At 39.7% G+C, this 21450-nt stretch overlaps 1 protein-coding gene across 3 annotated transcripts; it reads right to left on the bottom strand.

Moving 5' to 3' along the window:
• Positions 1-10350: 10350 nt before the first annotated feature.
• On the bottom strand, positions 10351-21107 carry LOC144988702 (amine oxidase [flavin-containing]-like). 3 transcript variants are annotated; one of them, XM_078939494.1, is made up of 5 exons: positions 20951-21085; positions 19910-20086; positions 13842-13953; positions 12396-12458; positions 10351-12198 (listed from the first exon to the last, which is right to left on the bottom strand). In XM_078939494.1, the coding sequence occupies exons 2-5, from the start codon at positions 19990-19992 to the stop codon at positions 12043-12045; spliced, it is 414 nt and encodes a 137-aa protein (XP_078795620.1). In that variant the 5' UTR covers positions 19993-20086; positions 20951-21085; the 3' UTR covers positions 10351-12042. The 3 variants fall into 3 exon arrangements, with proteins under 3 accessions (XP_078795620.1, XP_078795619.1, XP_078795621.1); XM_078939493.1 differs by lacking the exon at positions 20951-21085 and adding an exon at positions 20612-20821; XM_078939495.1 differs by lacking the exon at positions 19910-20086 and having other exon boundaries at positions 20951-21107.
• Between the last annotated feature and the right edge of the window lie 343 nt (positions 21108-21450).

Below are 21450 nucleotides of genomic sequence, written 5' to 3'. Positions count from 1 at the left end.
TGGGGAACACAAATGTGTCTGATCTTCTCTGTCAAATGGTGAAGGACTTGAAATGGCTGCATGACAATTTTCCCACAATGAAAATTGGGTATTCCTTCATAACTCCAACGTCAATACGGGGAACAGAGAAAATAGATAACGACAGGATCAGGATCAACAAAACAATTCAATCCAGCGTTGAATTATTCAATGGCTTTGTGATAGAGCATCCAAGACTGATACCATTTAGCCATCTGTTTAAATCGAATGGAATACATTTCACCATAGAAGGATTTGAAATGTTTGTAAGCTCTATCTATGACAGGCTTGAGCAAATTCTCAACTCGACCTTTTCAGGAGGCCAACCTCAGTCAACCTCAGTCCCACACATCCTTCCAAAGGTGCAGGTACCAACACCAGAGAAAGAAACCCCTTCAAAAGAGTTTGTCAATGGAATGTCTGCAACAGTAAGACAGCTGGAAATGGAGACATCCTTGCCAAAGCACAAAAAGTGTAATCTGAAAAGGAAACACATTTCAGAATCAGACTCAGAAAGCTACTTACCTGCACCAAAGATAATAAGAAAGATTTGTCTGAAATTCACAACAGAAAATGCACAGTCACCACCTGAGGATGAACACTGGCCTAACAAGAAAAAGCCTTTACTGAAGAGAAAAAGAAGTTCAGAGGAACCCCCTTCCCCAGTAAAAAAGATCAAGCTAATCTATGAAAATGTCTCTGAGGATGAACTGGGTTTTGAAAGTCCTTTTGCCAGTTCACCAGAAACTGTGATCCAACCTGAGGAGATGGAAGAGGACACATGTAGCATTACATCGGACAGCTCACCAACAACCCAAACACATCATTTAATAGGAGCACCTGATGTCTGGATCGTTGGCTCACAATACATTTCCAATGCAAAGCATGCAGCGGTTGATGAGTCCTTTGGAAAAAGCCTTCATTCCAACTCCAATGTTAAGTGGATTGGAAGTAAACACTCGGCCTGGAAGGACATTGTTAAAGCAGTCCATCAAACAATCTCTAAGGAAAGTGGTCCCCCTGAAGTTTTGGTCATTCATACTGAAGGTGAGGAATTAGGAACAATTCCTCCAGCGGTGATTGCAAGTCAGATGGCAGAAGACCTGAGGGTTCTAAAAGAAAAGTATCCTCAAATGAATGTAGCTTTATCCCTCATCATCCCAAGAAGACATTGGAGATTTGGAAATCCTGCTCATATGAATAAACTCCGGACCTCTGTCAACAAAATGATCATGGGGTATACTGACCTGTTCGATGTGGTGGTTGAACATGAAAATATGGTTCCAGCTGAACAGAACATCTATCTACCTGATGGAGTAAATTTAACCAAAAGAGGGAGTCAAGTATTTTTAAATAACATTTGGACTGCCATCAAGACATTACTCCCAGAAGAACAACCAGACTTGATCACTTCTTTTCTTGATGATTTTAGTGAGAGGGATTTTCTAAATTGGGTGAACCAAATGATCACAGGAGATTAGATGATGAGTTTATGTAATCTGAATTTTTTTTCGTGTGGGTTATTATTTCTTTATCGTAAGGACATGTTTGTTTGGATTAAAAAAGACCTATGTTTTAGCTTCACAATGTTTGGGTTTTCTTGTAGCACTTTAGTTTAATGGGGATTCTGGAAGTGACTTAATTGTCTTTTGTATAGTTAAAAAAAAAGAAATAGTTTAAGTTTATAGGTTCATAACTTTTTTTTATTCTATTCTGTGAAATTTTTGTCTTGTGTGAAAAATAAAAATTGGGAGTTGTCCCCCACACACATACTTTGTAAATTCTTAAATTTTTATTTATGTTATTGTTTTGTGTAAATATTTTAATCTGGAAAAAGACAAGGGTTTTTTTTTTGGGGGGGGGGGGGGGGGGGGGTGTTCATGAACTCTGCCCTCCCCCTAGACACACTCTTTGTACATCTGTAAATTCCTTTTTTCTGTAAAACCTTCACTTTGTAAAAAAAAACAAAAAACACACACACACACACAAAATACTTTGGGGGGTTTTCTCCAGGTACTCTGGTTACCCCCCATGCTTTGTAAATTCTTAGGTTTTCTTTTTTTCTTTTCTGTAAAACCTATACTTTGGAAAAAAATAAAAATAAATTAAAAATCTTTAGGTTTTTTTTACCAGGATCTCCGGTTACCCCCCATGCTTTGTAAATTCTTAGGTTTTCTTTTATTCTTTTTTTAAAAATTTAATTTGAAAAAAAAAAAACTTTGGGGGGATTTCTCCAGGTACTCTGGTTACCCCCCCATGATTTGTAAATTCTTAGGTTTTCTTTTATTCTTTTTCTTTAAAACCTTTACTTTAAAAAAAAAACAAACTTTGGGGGGTTTTCTCCAGGGACTCTGGTTATCCCCCATGCTTTGTAAATTCTTAGGTTTTCTTTTTTTCTTTTCTGTAAAACCTTTACTTTGGAAAAAAATAAAAATAAATTAAAAATCTTTAGGGGTTTTTTACCAGGATCTCCGGTTACCCCCCATGCTTTGTAAATTCTTAGGTTTTCTTTTATTCTTTTTTTTTAAATTTAATTTGAAAAAAAAAAACTTTGGGGGGATTTCTCCATGTACTCTGGTTACCCCCCCATGATTTGTAAATTCTTAGGTTTTCTTTTATTCTTTTCTTTCAAACCTTTACTTTAAAAAAAAAAAAAACTTTTGGGGGTTTTCTCCAGGGACTCTGGTTATCCCCCATGCTTTGTAAATTCTTAGGTTTTCTTTTCTGTAAAACCTTTACTTTGAAAAAAAAAAATTAAAAAACTTTAGGGAGTTTTCACCAGGGACTCTGGTTACCCCCCATGCTTTGTAAATTCTTAGGTTTTCTTTTTTTATTTTCTTTAAAATTTTAATTTGAAAAAAAAAAACTTTGAGGGGATTTCACCAGGGACTCTGGTTACAACCCATGCTTTGTAAATTCTTAGGTTTTCTTTTATTCTGTTCCCTTCTCTACCTCTGCCGGTTCCAAGCCCGGTTTGAGAAGGTTGCGTCAGGAAGGGCATCCGGTGTAAAACATTGCCAAATTTACCATGCGACTTGTTCGCTGTGGCGACCCCTGATGGGAGAAGCCGAAAGTGGAAGAAGTTTAAAACCTTTACTTTAAAAAAAAAACAACTTTGGGGGGTTTTCTCCAGGTACTCTGGTTACCCCCCCCATGCTTTGTAAATTCTTAGGTTTTCTTTTATTCTTTTCTTTAAAACCTTTACTTTGAAAAAAAAAAACTTTTGGGGGTTTTCTCCAGGGACTCTGGTTACCCCCCAAAGCTTTGTAAATTCTTAGGTTTTCTTTTATTCTTTTCTGTAAAACCTTTACTTTGAAAAAAAAAAAAACTTTTGGGGGTTTTCTCCAGGTACTCTGGTTACCCCCCATGCTTTGTAAATTCTTAAGTTTTCTTTTATTCTTTTCTTTAAAACCTTTACTTTGAAAAAAAAAAAAAAACTTTAGGGGGTTTTCAATAGGGACTCTGGTCCCCCCCCCCCCCCCCACACACACACACTCAATTCTTAGGCCGTCCTTTGAAAATATCCTCTTTCCTTGTAAATGTACATTTTTTTGTGAAACCTTTGGTTTCTTTTACTGTATTTTCAGATTCAGTTTCCTTATTTCAAACACAAATGAAAAAGTTAACACAGTAGTTTAAAATAGACATAGAAAACAATAAAGTGGGCTTGAAAAGGAGTGGGTTGAAGAGAAATCTTGTCTGATCCCATTACTTTTTTTTACAACCAATCCGTTCTTATTATCCGTTCATCCAATCCGTTCCATAAATCCACACCACAATTTTATAAACACATTTTGTTTTTTAGTACAAATGCACTGCTTTTTGAAATTCAGTTGGTTTCTTAGATCGTAACTCCCGTCTCTGACTCTGAACATTTGCTGTATGTTTATTGGAAGTAAGTTGCTTCTGGCTTTATACACGATAAGTGCTGTTTACAGTTTCACTAATTCCCATAATTTCAATAAACCCAACTTTAAAAACAATACATTTGTATGTGTCCCATAATCCACTCCATGAACTATTTGAATACATTTTTTTGTAAGATGTACAAACACTGTAGATTTGTTTTATAAGTATTTTAACAAGCATGTGATACAAAAACAGGTTATGTGTGATAGTTTTTAAAGTTAATAGACTAACAATTATTCCAAATGTATTCGATCATTTAAAGTCGCATACCGGTTGGACTGCAGGTTTTGCTTTGCCTTCCATGTTCAGTCAAAAAAACAGAAGGCACTGGTAGATGGTACTCTGGCTTCAGCTAGACGGGGTTCAACTCCCTGCAGTGTCCTTGAAAATTATTTGACTTTGACATGAAAAATCAATGTAAATAGTCTTCCAAAAAAGATTATTCTAAAGTTTTAAAGATTATCTATGTTGATAAAGAATAGTTTAGGAATTGATTAACCCTTGTGCTATCCTAGGCACTTTAACATTGGGAGTTGGGTCATGTAGACCCACTAGACAGTGCTCTGAACCTTTTTTCTTCAATGATTTGTGATCTTCACTGGTGTCCAAGGATTACCGGTACATGAAATCTTTCCACCTTTATCCACCTTTGTCATGGTAGGGAGAACACGTCAATGTAAGGGTGGGGTTAATATAGCAATAGGACATGTATGTCATGTCAATGTATTCTTTTTTCTCAATTTGTTGCATTGGTTTGTATTATGATGGTTCCAAACAGTGTTGCCAGATAGTGTCAGTTTTCCAGCCCAAAAGTCATCTGAAAAACCGCCAGACGTAGCAAAAAACTTCCCACCCTTTTATGACTGCGGACCACGGGGGTTGGGGGCATTGAAGTGCGGTGAGGTTGATGGCTGGTGAGGCACTGACTCCTCTGGAGTCAGATTTACAATTAGGTGTTAGAGAAAAGAAGAGCACAGATACACAGCAAGTGGGATTGTGGGTGTTGGGGGTGGGGGTGTTAGAGGGGTTACTGATGAACCTGACTGCAGTGGGAGCTGTTTATGAAGTGGAGAGGCTGGACTGACCTGAGAACAGCTCCTCGGAGGATTCTCAAGTTCTTACTGATGAGCTTTTTCAGCCCTCTGATGACAATGGGGCGCAGACTCTGGGAGGGGGGAAAGAGCTAGGGGGAGTTCCAGGGCCAAGGGAGAGATTGCACCTTTTTTAATTTAACGGACCGGTCTTCAAGATGTTGACGGAGGATTACTGTAGCAACGCCACACAGAAAGAGGAACAGAAACGTGACAACACAAACCCCAAGCTTTAATTTTGACACGCATGGATACAACATGGCACAGGAGTCATCATCCTCTCCCCTTCCCACACTCATGGTGCAAAAAAGAAGTACTGTCTATTAAATGTAGCTTTCTTTTTTTGGAAGTTGAAGGTCCCTCTTCTGTCTCCTGGCTGGGCCTTTAACCCCTGGCAAAGAAACTTTCCAAACACGTTTGTTTTTTTACTCATTTTTGTAGTTCCTGGGTTTTATTTTACCGGTAACCTATCACGTGACTGAGAAGAGCGTGATAGGTTGATAAGCGTTACTGGTGACATAGACAGATGTGACAGAGAATTGGGCAATTTTTCAAAATAAAACTTCGTTCAAATTCCGATATAAATAAACCAAAAGTAAAGTATGTTATTTATTATTTCTGTGCAGCCCGGTGCCAAATGACCCACGGACCGGTAGGGGGTTAGGGACCATTGATCTAGACCCCACTAGATAGTGCTCTGAACCTTTTTTCTTCAATTATTTGTGAACCTCACTAGTGTCCATGGATTACATGAAATCTTTCCACCTTTATCCACCTTTGTCATGGTAGGGAGAACACGTCAGTGTAAGGGTGGGTTCATCTAAGATAGTACAAGGGTTAAGACAAAAAACAAACTAAAAAAAGGAAACTGGATAAGAGTTTTCAAATACTAAAGCTTTTATAAATATCTTGAGTTACCCGATATACAATCATATCAAATCAAATTAAACTTTATTTATAAAATAGCACTTCTCATGCATTTGTGCAGCTCCAAGCGCTTCAACATTAAAAACAGAAAACACACAATATTACAGTAAAAACCCAACCCACCCTTCATCCTTCCCACTCCCCTCTGCTAAAACATATGACCCATGGCCCCCATGTACAAAGAATAATGACTATGTAACTGTAAAACTCAATTAAAAATAAATAAATAAAGAAACAAACAAAAAAGTAAGGCTTGGCTCTGCAGTGAGGAAACAGTATATGGGAGTCTCTTCATACCAGGAGCCAGCTTGACCATGGGAGCAACTCCACAGCGCCCACCCAGACTGGGACAACAACGGGGTCCACTTCACAGCCGTGAAGCTGCAAAGTTAGACTTCAGCTGCTCCAGCAAGGGCGACGACCACGGCAACAACCACCGACCAAACCGGCGAGCCCTGGAGGAAAAGATCCCCACAAACACTGGGGCTAAAATCATGATAAGATACTAAAATTAAAGACACAAGATGTATATAAAAACATAAAATTGAGATTAAGATGCATAAAATGAAATTCAATACATAACATAGCGTATACTAAACTAATAGAATAAATTGGCAGTTAAAATCAAGTAAAAGCTAAATTGAAAAGGTAGATCTTGAGCCTCTTCTTAAAAACCTCTACAGTCTCTGCGGCCCTGAGGCTCCCTGGCATGCTGTTCCACAGGCTATGACCGTAATGGCAGTACTACGCCTCACCATAAGTTTTGGTCCTCACCTTAGGAACAACTAAGAGGACAGCACTGGAGGACCTCAGGGTCCGCAAGGGCTCACATTTTAAAATAATATATCATTTGAATAAGAAGGCCCAAGACCATAAAAAACATATATAAACCATTAAAAGTATTTTAAAATCAATCCTGAAACGCACAAGGAGCCAATGCAGCGACTTTAACCCTTGCGCTATCTTAGATGACCCCACCCTTACATAGACGTGTTCTCCCTACCATGACAAAGGTGGATACAGGTGGAAAGATTTCATTTAATCCATGGACACCAGTGAGGTTCACAAATCATTAAAGCTGCATGTGGCTCTTGGCCAATAAGCATGCAGCTCTTTGCGTCTCATCATATTTTCTATATACTGTGCCTCAATTCATAATTTTTTCCCTCTTAAACCACACTCAAACCATCAGAGGGTATTAAAAATAAATAATAAATAATACTAAAAGTTATTTGGCAGTGCGAATGTTTGATGCTGCTCCCGACACATAAGTGATCGCCAATCAGTTGCGCGGGTTACGCCCAATGCCGGAAAAAATAACTAAACATATGATGTGCGTGCAGACTGTTACCCTCATGGTCAAAATGGTGAAATTCAGAGTTTAAAGATAAACACAGGACGTTTCTGGAAGAACGGGAAGATTCTTACTTTTTTTACTTAACAGAATGGCGTCACTATGTTTATCATTATGAGCTTTTGGAAGCAGTGACATAGTTCATGGCAGAAAAGAACAAAAAATATCCTGGAGAAAATGAAAAACTCTTCCTGATCTGACACAATTTGTCTCCTTTATTAACAAGTTGAAGCTTTTCAAAGTGCATATTCAAAACGGCCATCATGCCACTTTACTTTTTTGCGGAGCTCCCAGCAGAAAGCTGAAATCAGAATGAATACAGCGCAGAACGTGACACTGCTTGCGCAACTGGACAGAAACAACCGCAGATTCCCTACTCAGTGTGTGGTGTGGCTCTTTTTTTTTTTTTAACCTTTATTTACCCAGGAATTGTCCCATTGAGATTAAGAATCTTTTTTTCGAGGGAGTCCTGGTATGGAAGCGATTCTGTAGCATAAATAAAAAGCAAAGTCAAAACTAGAAATGCTTTTTCATTTTCAAAATGAAGCTGCATTTTTTGACTCAAAAATAAAATGAAAAAGCAATCCACCAAAATGCTTTTTCATTTCCTTCCTCAACACAGCTTATTCTGTCACTTAATTAAAATTAAAATGGTATTTGACATTTCATTTTCAAGACGTTCTCTGGTAAATGTGTAGCATAATTCATTCCCTGCATTTTTCGCATTAAGATCACCTAAAACCGGGTCCTGTTCACAAACCGCTGAACCTGGACTGCTCAAACCTGGATTCCTGGATCTTAATGCGAGAAATGCAGTGGAATGTTCCTTTTGTGCCCTTGCGAATCAGAAGCTGTGAATCGCAAGCCAACTTCAGCGGCCGGACACACGGAGAAAGCAGTGACGTCATCGCCCCGCCTCCCCTCTGCTAATGCTTTTTCTAAATGAATATTGAGACAAGGTTCCCAGGGTGGATGTGAAAATGCAAATGCAATCCCCTCTTTGCATTTTGGTTTTAATTATGACACACAATAAGCGGTTTTAAGTATAAAATGAAAAAGCATTTTGAAATATCGCTTTTTAATTTTAATTTTGAGTCATTTGATGCAGTTACATTTTGAAAATTAAAAAGCATTTCTGTTAATCCATTTTAATTGTCAAATTAGACATTTCTAAATGAATTTTGCTACACATTTACCAGATAACATTTTGAACATGAAATGTCAAATACCATTTTCATTTTAATTTTAATTAAGTGACAGAATAAGCTGTGTTGAGGAAGGAAATGAAAAAGCATTTTGGTGGATTGCTTTTTCATTTTATTTTTGAGTCAAAAAATGCAGCTTCATTTTGAAAATGAAAAAGCATTTCTAGGTTTGACTTTGCTTTTTATTTATGCTACAGAATCGTTTTAACTCTCACAGTGAAAAAATTTGTTTCTTGGTGTCAAATTTGTTCGCCACCCCTGGTCTAGTGGGTCTAGATGACCCAACTCCCAGTCTTAAAGTGCCTAGGATAGCACAAGGGTTACAACCGGTGTAATGTGTTCCAGCCCTCTGGTCCTCGTCTGAACTCTGGCCGCTGAGTTCTGCAGTAGCTGTAGATTTGAAATAGACTTTTTGGATAAACCAGAGAGCAGGGCATTACAATAATCTAAACAACTAAAAATAAAAGTATGCACGAGCACCTCTGTGCTGGGAAGAGAGAGGAACGGGTGGACTCTGGTAATGTTTTTGAGATGATGTTCTAGAGTGACTGAACTTGTGGAGAGACACGCTGAAGTCACCCAGAAAGATGCACAACAAGGAGAGACACTGCAGTCACAACACAACACCAGGGTTTCTTTACCTGGAGTGACTAGTTTGATCACTCTAACAGTCAGAGCTCTGTTACTCCTGTGTTGCACACTCTTGAATGATGATAATTCAGGCGTGCATGAGTTTGTAGAACTTTCTTTAATTCGTCTTTCTTTTACAATCTTTACTCGGACCTCACGACTCTCGCCATCACACACGTGCTTCTCTCGTCACTCTCTCTCTCTCTCGCCCCCAGCGCTCACACCCAAAAAGCATCTCAGGACCTCATTTCAGGACCCCTTTAGCTGTCCAAAACTGCCTGAATCTTATAATCTGTGCGCTTTACATTCTTAAATGACATCAGATCACATGTGGTCATCTGTGGTCCCCCACACCTGGTTGGTGAGTAGTTTTTATGTCTGGCTTTACCTGAGTTTGTTGCACAGAGAGGATTTAACTCAGGTAACAGAGGGGACATCTAGAAAGGAAACTTCTGGACTCACCAGTGAGTGGGGTCTCAGAGGTCAGACATCCCCTGTTCACCGAGTCACTTCAAAAGCTAATGACTTGCTCTATCTCAGCAGAGACAGAAGGGCAGACAGTGTGAGCGGAACACAGGCACTTGAGAAAAATGATCAAACACCATGATGTCCATTAAGGCACAACAAATACACTACAGTCACAAACAACAGGCGGCAGGAACAAAAACGTAATTCTCTCTGTGAGCACACACAGACGCACAATCAGTGTACAGATCTCCGGACAAAATCACTCTACGGTTACAAAGAAAGATTTCTACAACAACAGCTGACATTTAACACCAAAGAGCAGGCTGGATGGTGGCTTTTTCTGTACTTTAGGAGCCAGATGAGACTTTTCTGCTGCAAAATTTAGGCTTTGTTGCACCACTTTACCCTTTCCCTGGGGAAAGTAATACTTAGGATTATATACAAAACAAAAGTTACATCGTGTTAGAAGAAAGAGCTTAAATCTTTTTTTTAATCAATAACACAAAAAGAAAAGAACATATACTAGGAATAGCATTTACTATATCATTAAAAGTTGAAGAACAGTTTGTCCTAAAATGGCTTTTTATGAAAAGTGAAGCCTCACTTTTAACGTGCTTTCCTGGTATAGTGCCCTCTCACTGTGCAAAGTCATGTTTTATAAAGTTTTGAAAGTTTAATACAGAAAAATTAAACAACTAAAATGCTATGAGGAAACATTTGAAAAGGAAAAAAATGCCCAAAATACTAATTTACCAAGATAAAATGTGGGATTTATTCTGATGAATAGCGTTCAACAAAACAAATATCAAGCAATAAACATACAAACTAGCTTTCAAGCACTATTTCTTCACATCAAAACAAAGATTTGACTTATTAAACAGCAATTTTTATTTTTTTTATTTATCCCTGTAAACAACTCCCATGAAAACTGAAGACAGACATGTTTCCGACGGCAGAAAAAAGTCCTTCATTAGCTACTCTTCACATAACAAAAGATTTTTTTATGGTACACAAGTTTTCAATGAGCTTTATGACGGCTTTTCTTTGACAGGATTTGATCCTATTTATAGTTCCAGTGTGTGTTCAGTCAGTATGTTAATATATTTTTTAAAATACACATCTTTTCCTTGAGGATGGTTTAAGTTTTGGCAAAGTCTCCAAAGTCTCTGCATCATGAAGTCATTGCCATCCCAAATTCTGCAGGAAAATGTTTGTTTTGCTTAAATGGATCCAGAAAGCCACAATTTTACATAAATGGCTAGTTTGATCTTGTTTGTACATTATGAGCTTTTACATTAGGTCCTCAAATATTTAGAATTCTGTAAATATGTAAATGATCTTGCGTATTGCTGCTATCTGCTAGCTTTCCGCTATCTACAAGATCTGGAAGTGAATGTGTGCTGTTAAACCCAAAAACAAAAATCTCAATATCTCGGCCTAATCTTTAATTAAGACAATAATTGATTCAATAAACAATTATTTGAAGAAAAATGCAAAATGTCAACATATTTATTAATGTAAATGAGTAATAAATGACTATGAATTTAGGCCATTCGTGGTTTATTATAAAGAACTCACTGATAGACTTTTTCTTTCTTTCTTTCTTTTGTGTTTATTTGAAATCTGCAACTTAAATCACAAACATGGATTCAAACACAGCCTTGAATAGAAAGAGTTGAGGATAATAAAGTTAGCATTGTGTTTAGCAGCTGGGGTTCTGCCTGCCTTACAGTCATGTGGAAATGCTTTCTGTGGTGACTGTTTTCATGGGATTTGTTGACACTTGGTTATAAACTGACCAAATATGTCATCCTTTCAGTTTAGCCTCTGCTGTGATTGTAAGACAAGCTACTGTAGGACAAACACGGATGATTCTGCGTTGGCTCAAACATTTACAGCCTTTTGTCTGAAGCCAAAAAGCAGCTCAATTCTGCAGAGCTAGTCATCAACACCAACACTGTGTGCACTTCTTTGACAAACGCACATCCAAAGCAGAGTATCAATGCATACGTACGGTCAAAGCCCACACATACACAGCAAGACAAGATCAGACAAGGACATATATGAAAAATATGAATGTCATTGGCATTTCATGGAAACTGGCTTCTCCGATTCTTCCTACACCGTCGGGTTTCTTCCTTCGTTTCTTTCCAAATTTGACTCGTTGATTAACTTTTGACTGATCTATTTGCTCCAATTCTCAGTGTCATTTCAGCCCACTACTGCTCGTCTCTCTGAAACCTCAGTGTTTGCAGAAGCGTTTGCATCAGCTGAACTGCATCTCTCATGAAAAATCTATAACAAATCCTCCTAAACGTTACATTTTTCACTACTTTGTAGCTCAGGCCTCAAAATAGTGCACCAGAGGGGTGAGAATACAGTTCATATGGAGCTCTGTCTGCTTAAGACACAGACGACTGAGAGAACGGATGCTGGGGGTTTAACTGTGGGGCAGAAGGCCTTTCTTGTAGGCCACAAAGCCGGCTGCTGCGGCCACAGACAGGAAGCTGGAGACCCCCATGAACCTCAGCAGACCGCCGACTAAAGGCAAATTCCTCTCCCAGAAGGTGGTGTGGAATGGAAGTGCTGGGACGTCCTGCATGGGAAGATCAGCAAATTTAGGTTGAAGCTTTTTCTGCACTTTGAAAGGTAAAACTAAAAATAAAGTATTAAATTGAATGAATGGACTTTTACATATTAGCGTGGCTTAAAAACAGAGATGATATGATGTGTGCCAACCACAGTCAGGAGCTGAGGAACCAGCCTCCACAGTCCTGAGGTGAACATTCTTACCATGCTCTCAGGCTCCGGCTGCCAGACCTGATTCTGGTGGATTTTACCCATCGCACACATAATCTGTAAAAAAATTAGATATTTTTAAGAAATCAAACATTTATCTCTAAAGTGTGTCTGACTTTAGGCTTGACATATTTTACAACAGCAAAATACCCAACATTCTGACACGGTGAATATCCCTGAATTACTGCTGTTACAGTTAAAAAGATAAATACTTTTTCAATAAATACAGATAATATACTTTCTCAATGTAAATTAACCTTAATGATAATAAACATATAAGGCAACCATTGGCATCAAAAGAGTTTGAATTTTTTCTATTGAGCATTTAGTCTTTTGAAAACATAAAATAGGATTTTTTTCTTTCGGATTAGTAGTTTGAACATGTGAAATAGGAATTAATCAACATAAGTAAATAACAACATATTTCTGCTGTAAAGGAAAAGAGGCACTTTTTTCTTTATCAAAAAAAGAAAAAAAATGTGAACAACTCCAGCACAACAAACCAAAAATAGTTTTCATGAATAAAATACTTTTCAAAGCTGCATTGGTTTGGTAAAGCTCTTATATTTATACCTTTAAAGACCCGCTCCAATGAAAAGGGTGTTTTTGTGTTTTTTAACATGTTTTTTTTATGCTGATGATGAAGGACACGCATAAAGAAAATTAAGCTCAAAATTGCGTTTCTGAATATTTCTCTTTTTAAACCCTGGTGAATCAGAAGCAGACACCAAAATGCTGTTTGAAAAGATTATAGCAGTGACAATCTGCAGCTCACAAACTCCCTGCTCCGCTCCATTGCATGCATCCACTCGTAGACAAATAGATCCATGTACATCTTTGTTTTCCGAACTGGTATCTAGATGAAAGCTGTACGGCTGGATAACTCTGATATTAATCACCATTTTTGTTGCACCGGTAATGTTAAGTTGTGGGTTGAGGGGCTGTAAGCTAGCGGGAGTGTGTTCATATTTATGGATGATGGGAAGTGGGTGCGAGGTTAGTACAGGAAAATAGTCCCGCCTACAAAGGTGAATTTCTGATGAACTCCTGCTGCTCTGCAAAAACTATGTCTGGGACAGAACCCAGGTTTTTTGATTTAGGCTAAAAACGTCAAAACCATAATTAAAAGACCACTGGGAACACTTTTACAAGTGTTGGAGTGGGACTTTTAATAACCAAACATCCGCTGTGTGACTGAAAGTGGAGGAGCTATAGTTACAAACAAAAAATAAAATCATCATTAAGCACAATTATAAACTAATGACTGTCAACTTTTTGGAGAACTTTTATGTGAGTCTTATAGTTAAACAAATGCTCTTGTTGTTTTAAACATAAATGTTACTATAATGTACAGTCATATCAACTTTCCAGACATGAATTACTGAGTGGAGTGTGTGAACAGTGCAGCGTGCGCTCTGGGTCTGGCTGTGGGGCTCTGACCTCTCTGGCTGCCCTCTCTCCTGCTTGTACGGCTCCCTCCATGTATCCGCTCCACTCTGTGGCCGTCTCTGTACCAGCGAAGAACAACATCCCCACCGGCTCCCTCAGAACTCTACAGGAGGAAGAAATATATTTCATTTGGTAACATTTCAAGGTGTTTATGCATATACAGTGTAAACACACACACACACATACGCACTACACACACACTCACACACACATACACATTCATATAAAACGAGTAACGAGTGTCCTGCGTGCATTGAGCACACATCCTTGTGTTAATGGGTAAATTCCAGCGCGTGGCTGCGTTCCCACCAAACGGGACGTAAGATTTCCATATGAAGTCAAGACAAACCCGATAAGAGGTTTTGCAGGGCGTTTTGAACGTCAGGAATGGTGCAGCGGTCTGGCTGTAGCACATTTTGATCAATGCAAACCGTTTGGGGCGTTAAAATGCATCCAGAGTTCAAATGTTTGAGCCTTGGTGAAAAAGACACATCAATCAATCAGGGACCCAGATTTGATACGGTGATGGCGTGATCAGTGGGCGGAGTCCAAAACCAACATGGAGAGAATCCGATCATTCTCCCCCTGGGCTTTATTATGTTTTTCTTATTTGTATAAAGACAATTAGAAAAATGTAATTTTTAATTTTTTCTTTCCTCTGACTAAAGTGGGACAGAAAGTCATCAAACTGGGTCACAGAGAGATGGAAGTACTGCTAAAAGTGCCATCATTTAGATGATTCCCTGTAGGGATGAGGCTAAAAACTTTGGACAGTAGCTTTTACCACTTATGTGGCAACTTAGCCATCAAGTGGTGAAGCACATACAGTAAACTGACAGAGCAAGGTCAGCAGATGTTTAGCATAGGGGTCACCAACCTTCTGCTCTCATTCACTACAGGCCTCCTAACATCATGTGGCCTTTAGGCTACGTTCACACTGCAGGGCTTAATGCTCAATTCGGATTTTTTGAAAAAATCCGAATTGTTTGCTAGACCGTTCACATTTCCAAGTAAATCCGAACTTTTGTGATCTCCAGTGTGACCGTGACACGACCCAAACGAGACCCGCATGCGCAGAAGCCAGAAGAATACTCAACGGTGAACGACGTCACTTGTTTGCGGAGCAGATGTCAACAACAGTGTTGTCAAAAGCGGAGCTCTTTTTGTAATATTAAATTTATTTTCACGAAGGAGCAGCACAATTACAATCTTCTCATTTTAAGAAGGCAATGAAAGTTATAGCAGTAAAGGTTCAACACCACGCTCTGCCATTTAGCTGGAAAATTTTTCAAAAACCGCCCAGTTGCAATAAGAGCCCTGGAGTTTGGCCTGAAAAGAGCGATCAGCCCAAATATTAATCCAATCGGGGATCTCGCTTCCCTTCCACTGACTGGTCTCAGCAGCATCGTCCACCATGGTTGATGTTTACGTTCTCGTTCCCGCCTACTTTAACGCAAAATGATGACGTTTGTTGCGTGTCGATGACGTACAGTTCGGAATCAAGTCGCCTGGCCGGTCAGACGGCGGTCGCAATTGAAAAGAACGGCTACAATTCGGAATCAGGCCGGCAAACCCACGGGGCCTGGGTCGCAATTGAAAAGATCGGATCTGTGTCATTCAGACTGTCATGAAAAGATCGGAATTGGGCCACTTAGGGGCAAAAAATTCGGAATTGGGTCGTTTCAGCCTGCAGTGTGAACGTAGCCTTAGATTAGCTCAAACACATTGTGGAGGATGCAGTGACGTGCGGTGAGGTTGATGGCTTGTGAGGCACTGACTCCTCTGGAGTCAGATTTACAATTGTAAGAACTGAATATTTCACCATTCATCCAACAGCAGGTAACAGCATATAAGATACACACAAGAAGATATTTGTCCTTCAGAGAATATTTCTTTTATAGACATGGATAGCAGGGCTCCAGACTGCGAGCAATTGGTCGCATTTTGCGACCAAAATTTGAGAGTGTGCGACTAAATTTTACATCCAGTCGCACATGTGCGAGCAGTAAATTTGCTTCCCCCACCCTCCGTATTTTTTTAGACATTAAACTTGGAAGGGGCACGTCAATGATCAATGAAATAATCAATGAGACGCAAGCGCACACGCACGCAGGCAGACACACACTCGCGCACATACTCATGAAACACGAGCACGTACATTCTCGCGTGATGCCTGTCTGTGAGGCGGCCACTGCGTGTGAGAAGAATAGGGAAAGTCACTGTGAGTGGCTAAAATGCGTGGAGGGGGAGGGGCCTAGAGCTGACCAACCAATCACAGTGGGGTATATGACTCTTGGGGGCGTGACAATGACAGGGTTTTGCAAGCAGGAAACCTGACAGCCCCCTCCCCGGACCACATTAAGGAGTTCTTTACTTTCCTTTCTAGAACGTATCTATTCGCTCGTAATTTTCTAAATACATGCAGTCCGTGCTGAACTTTTCTCTGGGTCACACAGACCCGGAGGAAGGTTTAGGTTTTGGCTACGGTTACGGCGGCGCATCATACGGGTTACGGCAGCACACCGACCGCCCCCGTCCCGCGGGAGTCGGGTCAGCTGAGGAGAATAAATGTCCCACACCTACATGCGTGACAGCTAACGGGGCTTGAACTTTAAACACGCTCGAGCAAAAATAACATTAGTTTTAGACTCACTGAAAATACGTGGGGAAAATGCAACGATAGACGTGTTTGAGATGAACCGGCGGCTCGCCTGGATCGTTGGGGACACCAGGCCGGGGTTTGGGGGGGGGGGGGGGGGGGGGGGGGGGGGGGGGGGGGCTGTGAGATGAAGGCGAATCTGCAGCAAGACTGAAGGAGAACAGGAAATTGGAGTTGTCCTTAACATTCAATTTAGATTTAATATTCTTCTCCCCCTTAATATGATCTGTGTTATTATACATTTTATGATTATTTTAATGTTTTGTAGTTTATGTAGCCTTTTTTAATGAATTGGTATTTTAAATTATTTTAATTAATCACTCAACTACAAAAACCATCAGGACACATGTCCCATAATGCATTGTTTTGTAGTCTGTAGGGCAGCTTTCAGTCAGTTCAGTTTCCAGCTGTGTCCGGGTAGGTTTGCCCCTTGCTCCCACCCCTTTCTCGCGATATTTTTGTGATGATTGACAGTTAATGTTGGAGCAAAAACAAAAATATATGTCACACACCAGGTGATCTGTGCAGCGTTGAGTCCACCTGGGTGATCTCAAACACGCTTATTGTGCATCTTGGCTGCACCTATTTGGTGTCACAAAGATAAATTTGTACTGTCATGACAGCGATGCTTTTGTTTTGTTGCATCTTCAAAAGTGCAGAATAAAATGTGACACTGAATCTGAAACAGCACATTGTAATTTCTGCATCTATTATTAAAGTATTTATTAGTAATACAGTGGAAATTAGTAGATTGGGTTAGCATGTTGATTTACGGTATGCGCCCCTAAATTTTCTGGTTGCGCCCCTAAAATTTTCAGTTAGGGGCCACTGTGCTCCTAGTGAAAAAAGTTAGTCTGGAGCCCTGGATAGAAACCTCTTCTTGTGTATAAATTCTTCATATATACTGTAATCAAATTAAAGTATACAAATGTGTTCGGCACACATTTCATTTTGACCCCAAGTAACTATTTATAGTATTTTTCCAAGTTCAAATTCTGGTGCTTTAATGTTATCAAAAGTTGTCTGTGAAAATGATCGTAAAAATAATTCTTTGGGCCTAAAATTTAGTTTTACTCACATTTATTTTCCACTTACTGTCATGTTGTTTTTAAAAAACATGCGTGGCCTTATTTTTTGAGTCTGTGCGCTGCTCTTCAACGCAGATGCATGGAAAATAATCTTAACTTTATTTACCTTTGTCTAGTTTATTACAATCATGACAGGTGAAGCTGAGCCTCACTTGCCTCATCTGACCGCATGTCACTGGGAGGATGTCATGGAAGAAGGTTTTGACCAAAACCAAGTGCTGCAAATCCTGAACGAAGTGCCCAGAACTGTAGATGCCTCATACTAGGAGATTTCAACAATTTCTGCTTCCCACTTTGTTGGAGATTACCTCTTCCTGTTCCAACATGACTGCCCACCAGTGCACAAAGAGGGTTCATAAAGACATGCAGGTGTCAGTCTAGTGTGAAAAACTGGACTGGTCTGCTGAGAACCAGACTTTCTCAGAGTCTAAGCTCATTTTTGGCCTTCTGGAAGATCAAGCGTTCCCATAAACATCCTCAGAAGAATAAAAGCTGTTCCAACAGCAGAAGCTGGACCAAAGTCATACTAAGCTACGTTCACACCGGTCTCTGCAACGTGTGTTCAAGCAACCACTTCCAATGAAAAGTCTATGTAAGCGCACGGGAATGCGCATCTCGGGCCTCTGCGTTCAAAACTCTTGCATTCACACATTGCTACAAACATTTCTAAAACCATTTTGACACATGGATGGCATCTCTTTTAATGCACAGAAGTGCCAACTGTTGGAAAAGTGATTATGAAGGAGAAATGAATCATTCCGGTTTGTGGCCACCTGGAATTCTATGACACCAAGTCTTTCATTTATCGGAATACACTGCTCTTCCAAATGTAGGCGGTGGACATGCGCTAGTAAACAGTAGAAAAAGAAGAAGAAGCCCTTCTCTGCTTTTATAGCGTGAACACCATGGGCTATACTCAAGTTTAAGTTTAGCATGTTCTTGAACATCTGGTGTGAATGCAGCATTAACCCCAATAGAACCTGAATGTGTGTGTGTGTAAAGGCAAATGAGAGAATACTTCATCCACATCAATATAATCATAAGAATTTTCATTCACAGGTAATACAAAAGACTACGTCGCAATTCGTCCCGGTGTGTACGGGCCTTTACATTGACGTTTTCTCCCTACCATGACAAAGGTGGATAAAGGTGGAAAGATTTCATGTAATCCATGGACACCAGTGAAGATCAAAAATCATTGAAGAAAAAAGGTTCAGAGCACTGTCTAGTGCAGGGTTCACCAACCTTTTTTTGAGGACTTTTTTTGAGGACTTCCTTTTGTGTGCCCTATTTTTATTTGCTCATTTTACACACAAAAACATGCATGAATTTTCTAGACTCGTATTACAGGGGGGGTCAAACTTAGTTGCAGAGGGGGCCTAAATTCAAAACAGACTTTAGGTTGCAGCCGAACAAGATAAATATTTATTGAACACACTAAAGCTAAACTTTTAAACCTTTAAAACTTTAACTTAATTTTAACTTTTTAAACATAAATGTAAATAAAAACAGACAGGAATATTAATCCTCACATTAATGGATTACTCAACCACCTAAACCTATTCTCAAAATCTTTACATTGCATGAATCATAAGAATGTCCAGAAATTGTGTAATTTATATGATCTATTAAAACTTTTGTAATAGACCCTTACTTTTATTGATTATTTTTTAAGTTATATTTGTTTACATATTTGGGTTTTCTTTGTCTACCTTTATCTCAGAATTGATATTGTTGTCATTGACAAACATGCCGTGGTTGTTTGTTGAATATTTGCTTCAATAAAAAAATAAAAGATATTTTGGGGGTGCATTCCCTGCGGGCGCCACAAGGGGTGCACAGGGTTGGTGACCCCTGGTCTAGTGGGTCTAGATGACCCAACTCCCAATGTTAAAGTGCCTAGGATAGCACAAGCGTTAAACATGTTTTTTTTTGCAGTGAAATTTATTCAAGTGATAAACTGACCAATCAGATCAGTTAAAACTAAGCGGTCTCACATCCAATATTCAAAATGTTTGATTGACAGATTCTCCTGAGCCTGCTTTCTGGTAGCAGGGGTGTGGACTTCAAACAAGGTCACTCCTGATTGGTGAGAGTGGTCGCCATGGACACGATGATTCAGACCGAGTCGGACCAATCACTCCTTTTTGACAATTTCTGATTCCAACGTGGAACATTTGCAAAAAAATCGGCAAAAGAATTGACTTTATTTGGGACTGAAAGTGAGCCATTTTCTATGGGTGACGTCACACTGACTCGGTCCAGTTCTCATTACAGTCAACAATCCAGACCCCTGATGAATCTTGACCTACCCCATAATAGCAGGCACAGTCCCATCTGGCTTTGCATCATCAAGTGTCAGTCCAATTGGAGCACCCTCTTCCTCAATCACCATGGTTCCACAGTAGTGACTCCAGCTTCACCCGCTCACCCAGCTCTTTGGCCATGCCCTCGCTGATCTGACCAGATCCGCCCAGGAACTTCCTCTCCTTCAGATAGAGAGAGGCATCAGTCAGAGCAGAACTATTCACAACATGACTTGTTTTCACATTGATCTACTTTCTACCTACCAGATTTATTCAAGCCAAACAACAGTGAACCTGACAAAAATATTCATATGGCAAACATTGCATGTTCAAACAAAAAAGAAAAACAGAAGACGTTGACCACCAGAAGGCATAAAACCAGTCAAAACTCAAATATGCAAAATGCTGCTAATAATAAATAAAATAAAAAATATACATGAATAAAAAAATCTGTTCACAGAAATAAATCTATAACTTAATTATAACTAAATAATATTTAGTTTACAAAATAAATTAACTTCATAAATAAAGATTTGCTCACAAATAATAATTCACGTTAACTCTTTTAGGATAAAAAATAAGAAGATTGCATGTGAATCACTTTGCATTGAACATTTGACTTGAATTGAACAGCATGTAACAGGCAGTGATTTATGAACTGGAAAAAAATGTACTCAATACATTTCAATGAGAAATATAAGCTTGCACCTCACTGAGGATCTTTGTCATTCTTGGTGGCAAAGAGGCAACTGCAGTGATCAAGCTCTTCTCCAGGCACAGTCTGTTTCTTTGCTTTGTTTTGATCAGCATCATTGCTGAGAAGGAGGCCTCACATAAATATGTGGATGCAAACGGTAGCAGCTGCTCCAAAGCTTTCTGTCCCAGCTCAGGGTGCTCCTGCCTCACACACAGCCAAAACGGTGTGAGAGTGGATGCACCACACTTCATCTGCAGGCCACGGTCAGATGCTACTTCCATCACTTTTTCCTGACGAGTGACAGGAAGCTTGCTTCTGTTTGCTTCAGACAAGAGAAATGGGTTTCTCACCCAATCCAGCTGCACAGATGTCTCATCCATGTCAGTAAAGTAGGAGCGAAATCCGGTGGTGAAATCCTCCTGATCACATGGCTTTTTCCACATCTCTGCTTTCTTCAGGAAACCCCCCACCTTGTCATACAGGTTCAGGATGCTGGTGTCCTTGCCCTGCAGGGACATGTTCAGATCATTCAGTTTCCTGAATATATCTGCCAGATTATAGCAAAGCTTTGCAAGCCAGTCCGTGTCCTCAAACATGGTGGCATGGGGAGATCCGTGCTCTGTCAGGAAGGTGTGCACTTCAGCTGGCAACTCAAACAGCCTGCTCAGTACTCATCCACGGGACAGCCAGCGTACTTCAGGATGCAGGAGCAGTTCTGTGTGTTCAGCTCCCGTATTTCCACAGAGGCTGCGGAACAAACGTGCATTAAGTTGCCTTGACTTGATAAAGTTTAGAACTTTAATGCTGTCGTTCAAAACTCCTTTTCTTGGACGCTAGCGCTTCCCTGTGT

Source organism: Oryzias latipes, chromosome 21, assembly GCF_053564925.1.
Source record: "Oryzias latipes strain Hd-rR chromosome 21, Olatipes_Hd-rR_3.1".
Lineage (NCBI taxonomy): Eukaryota > Metazoa > Chordata > Actinopteri > Beloniformes > Adrianichthyidae > Oryzias > Oryzias latipes.
The sequence above is the reverse complement of the archived record's forward strand: the minus strand, read 5'-3'. Positions and strand labels throughout refer to the sequence as shown.

What these genes read in the sequence shown, in the direction of transcription:
- LOC144988702 (XM_078939494.1), bottom strand. Translation starts at nt 19,992, where the DNA reads ATGGTGATTGAGGAAGAGGGTGCTCCAATTGGACTGACACTTGATGAT. An exon ending in ACTGTGCCTGCTATTATGGG is followed by an intron (nt 13,954 to 19,909) that starts GTAGGTCAAGAT and finishes TTCCTCCTGTAG; the next exon opens with AGTTCTGAGGGAGCCGGTGG. An exon ending in AGCCGGAGCCTGAGAGCATG is followed by an intron (nt 12,199 to 12,395) that starts GTAAGAATGTTC and finishes CTTCCCATGCAG; the next exon opens with GACGTCCCAGCACTTCCATT.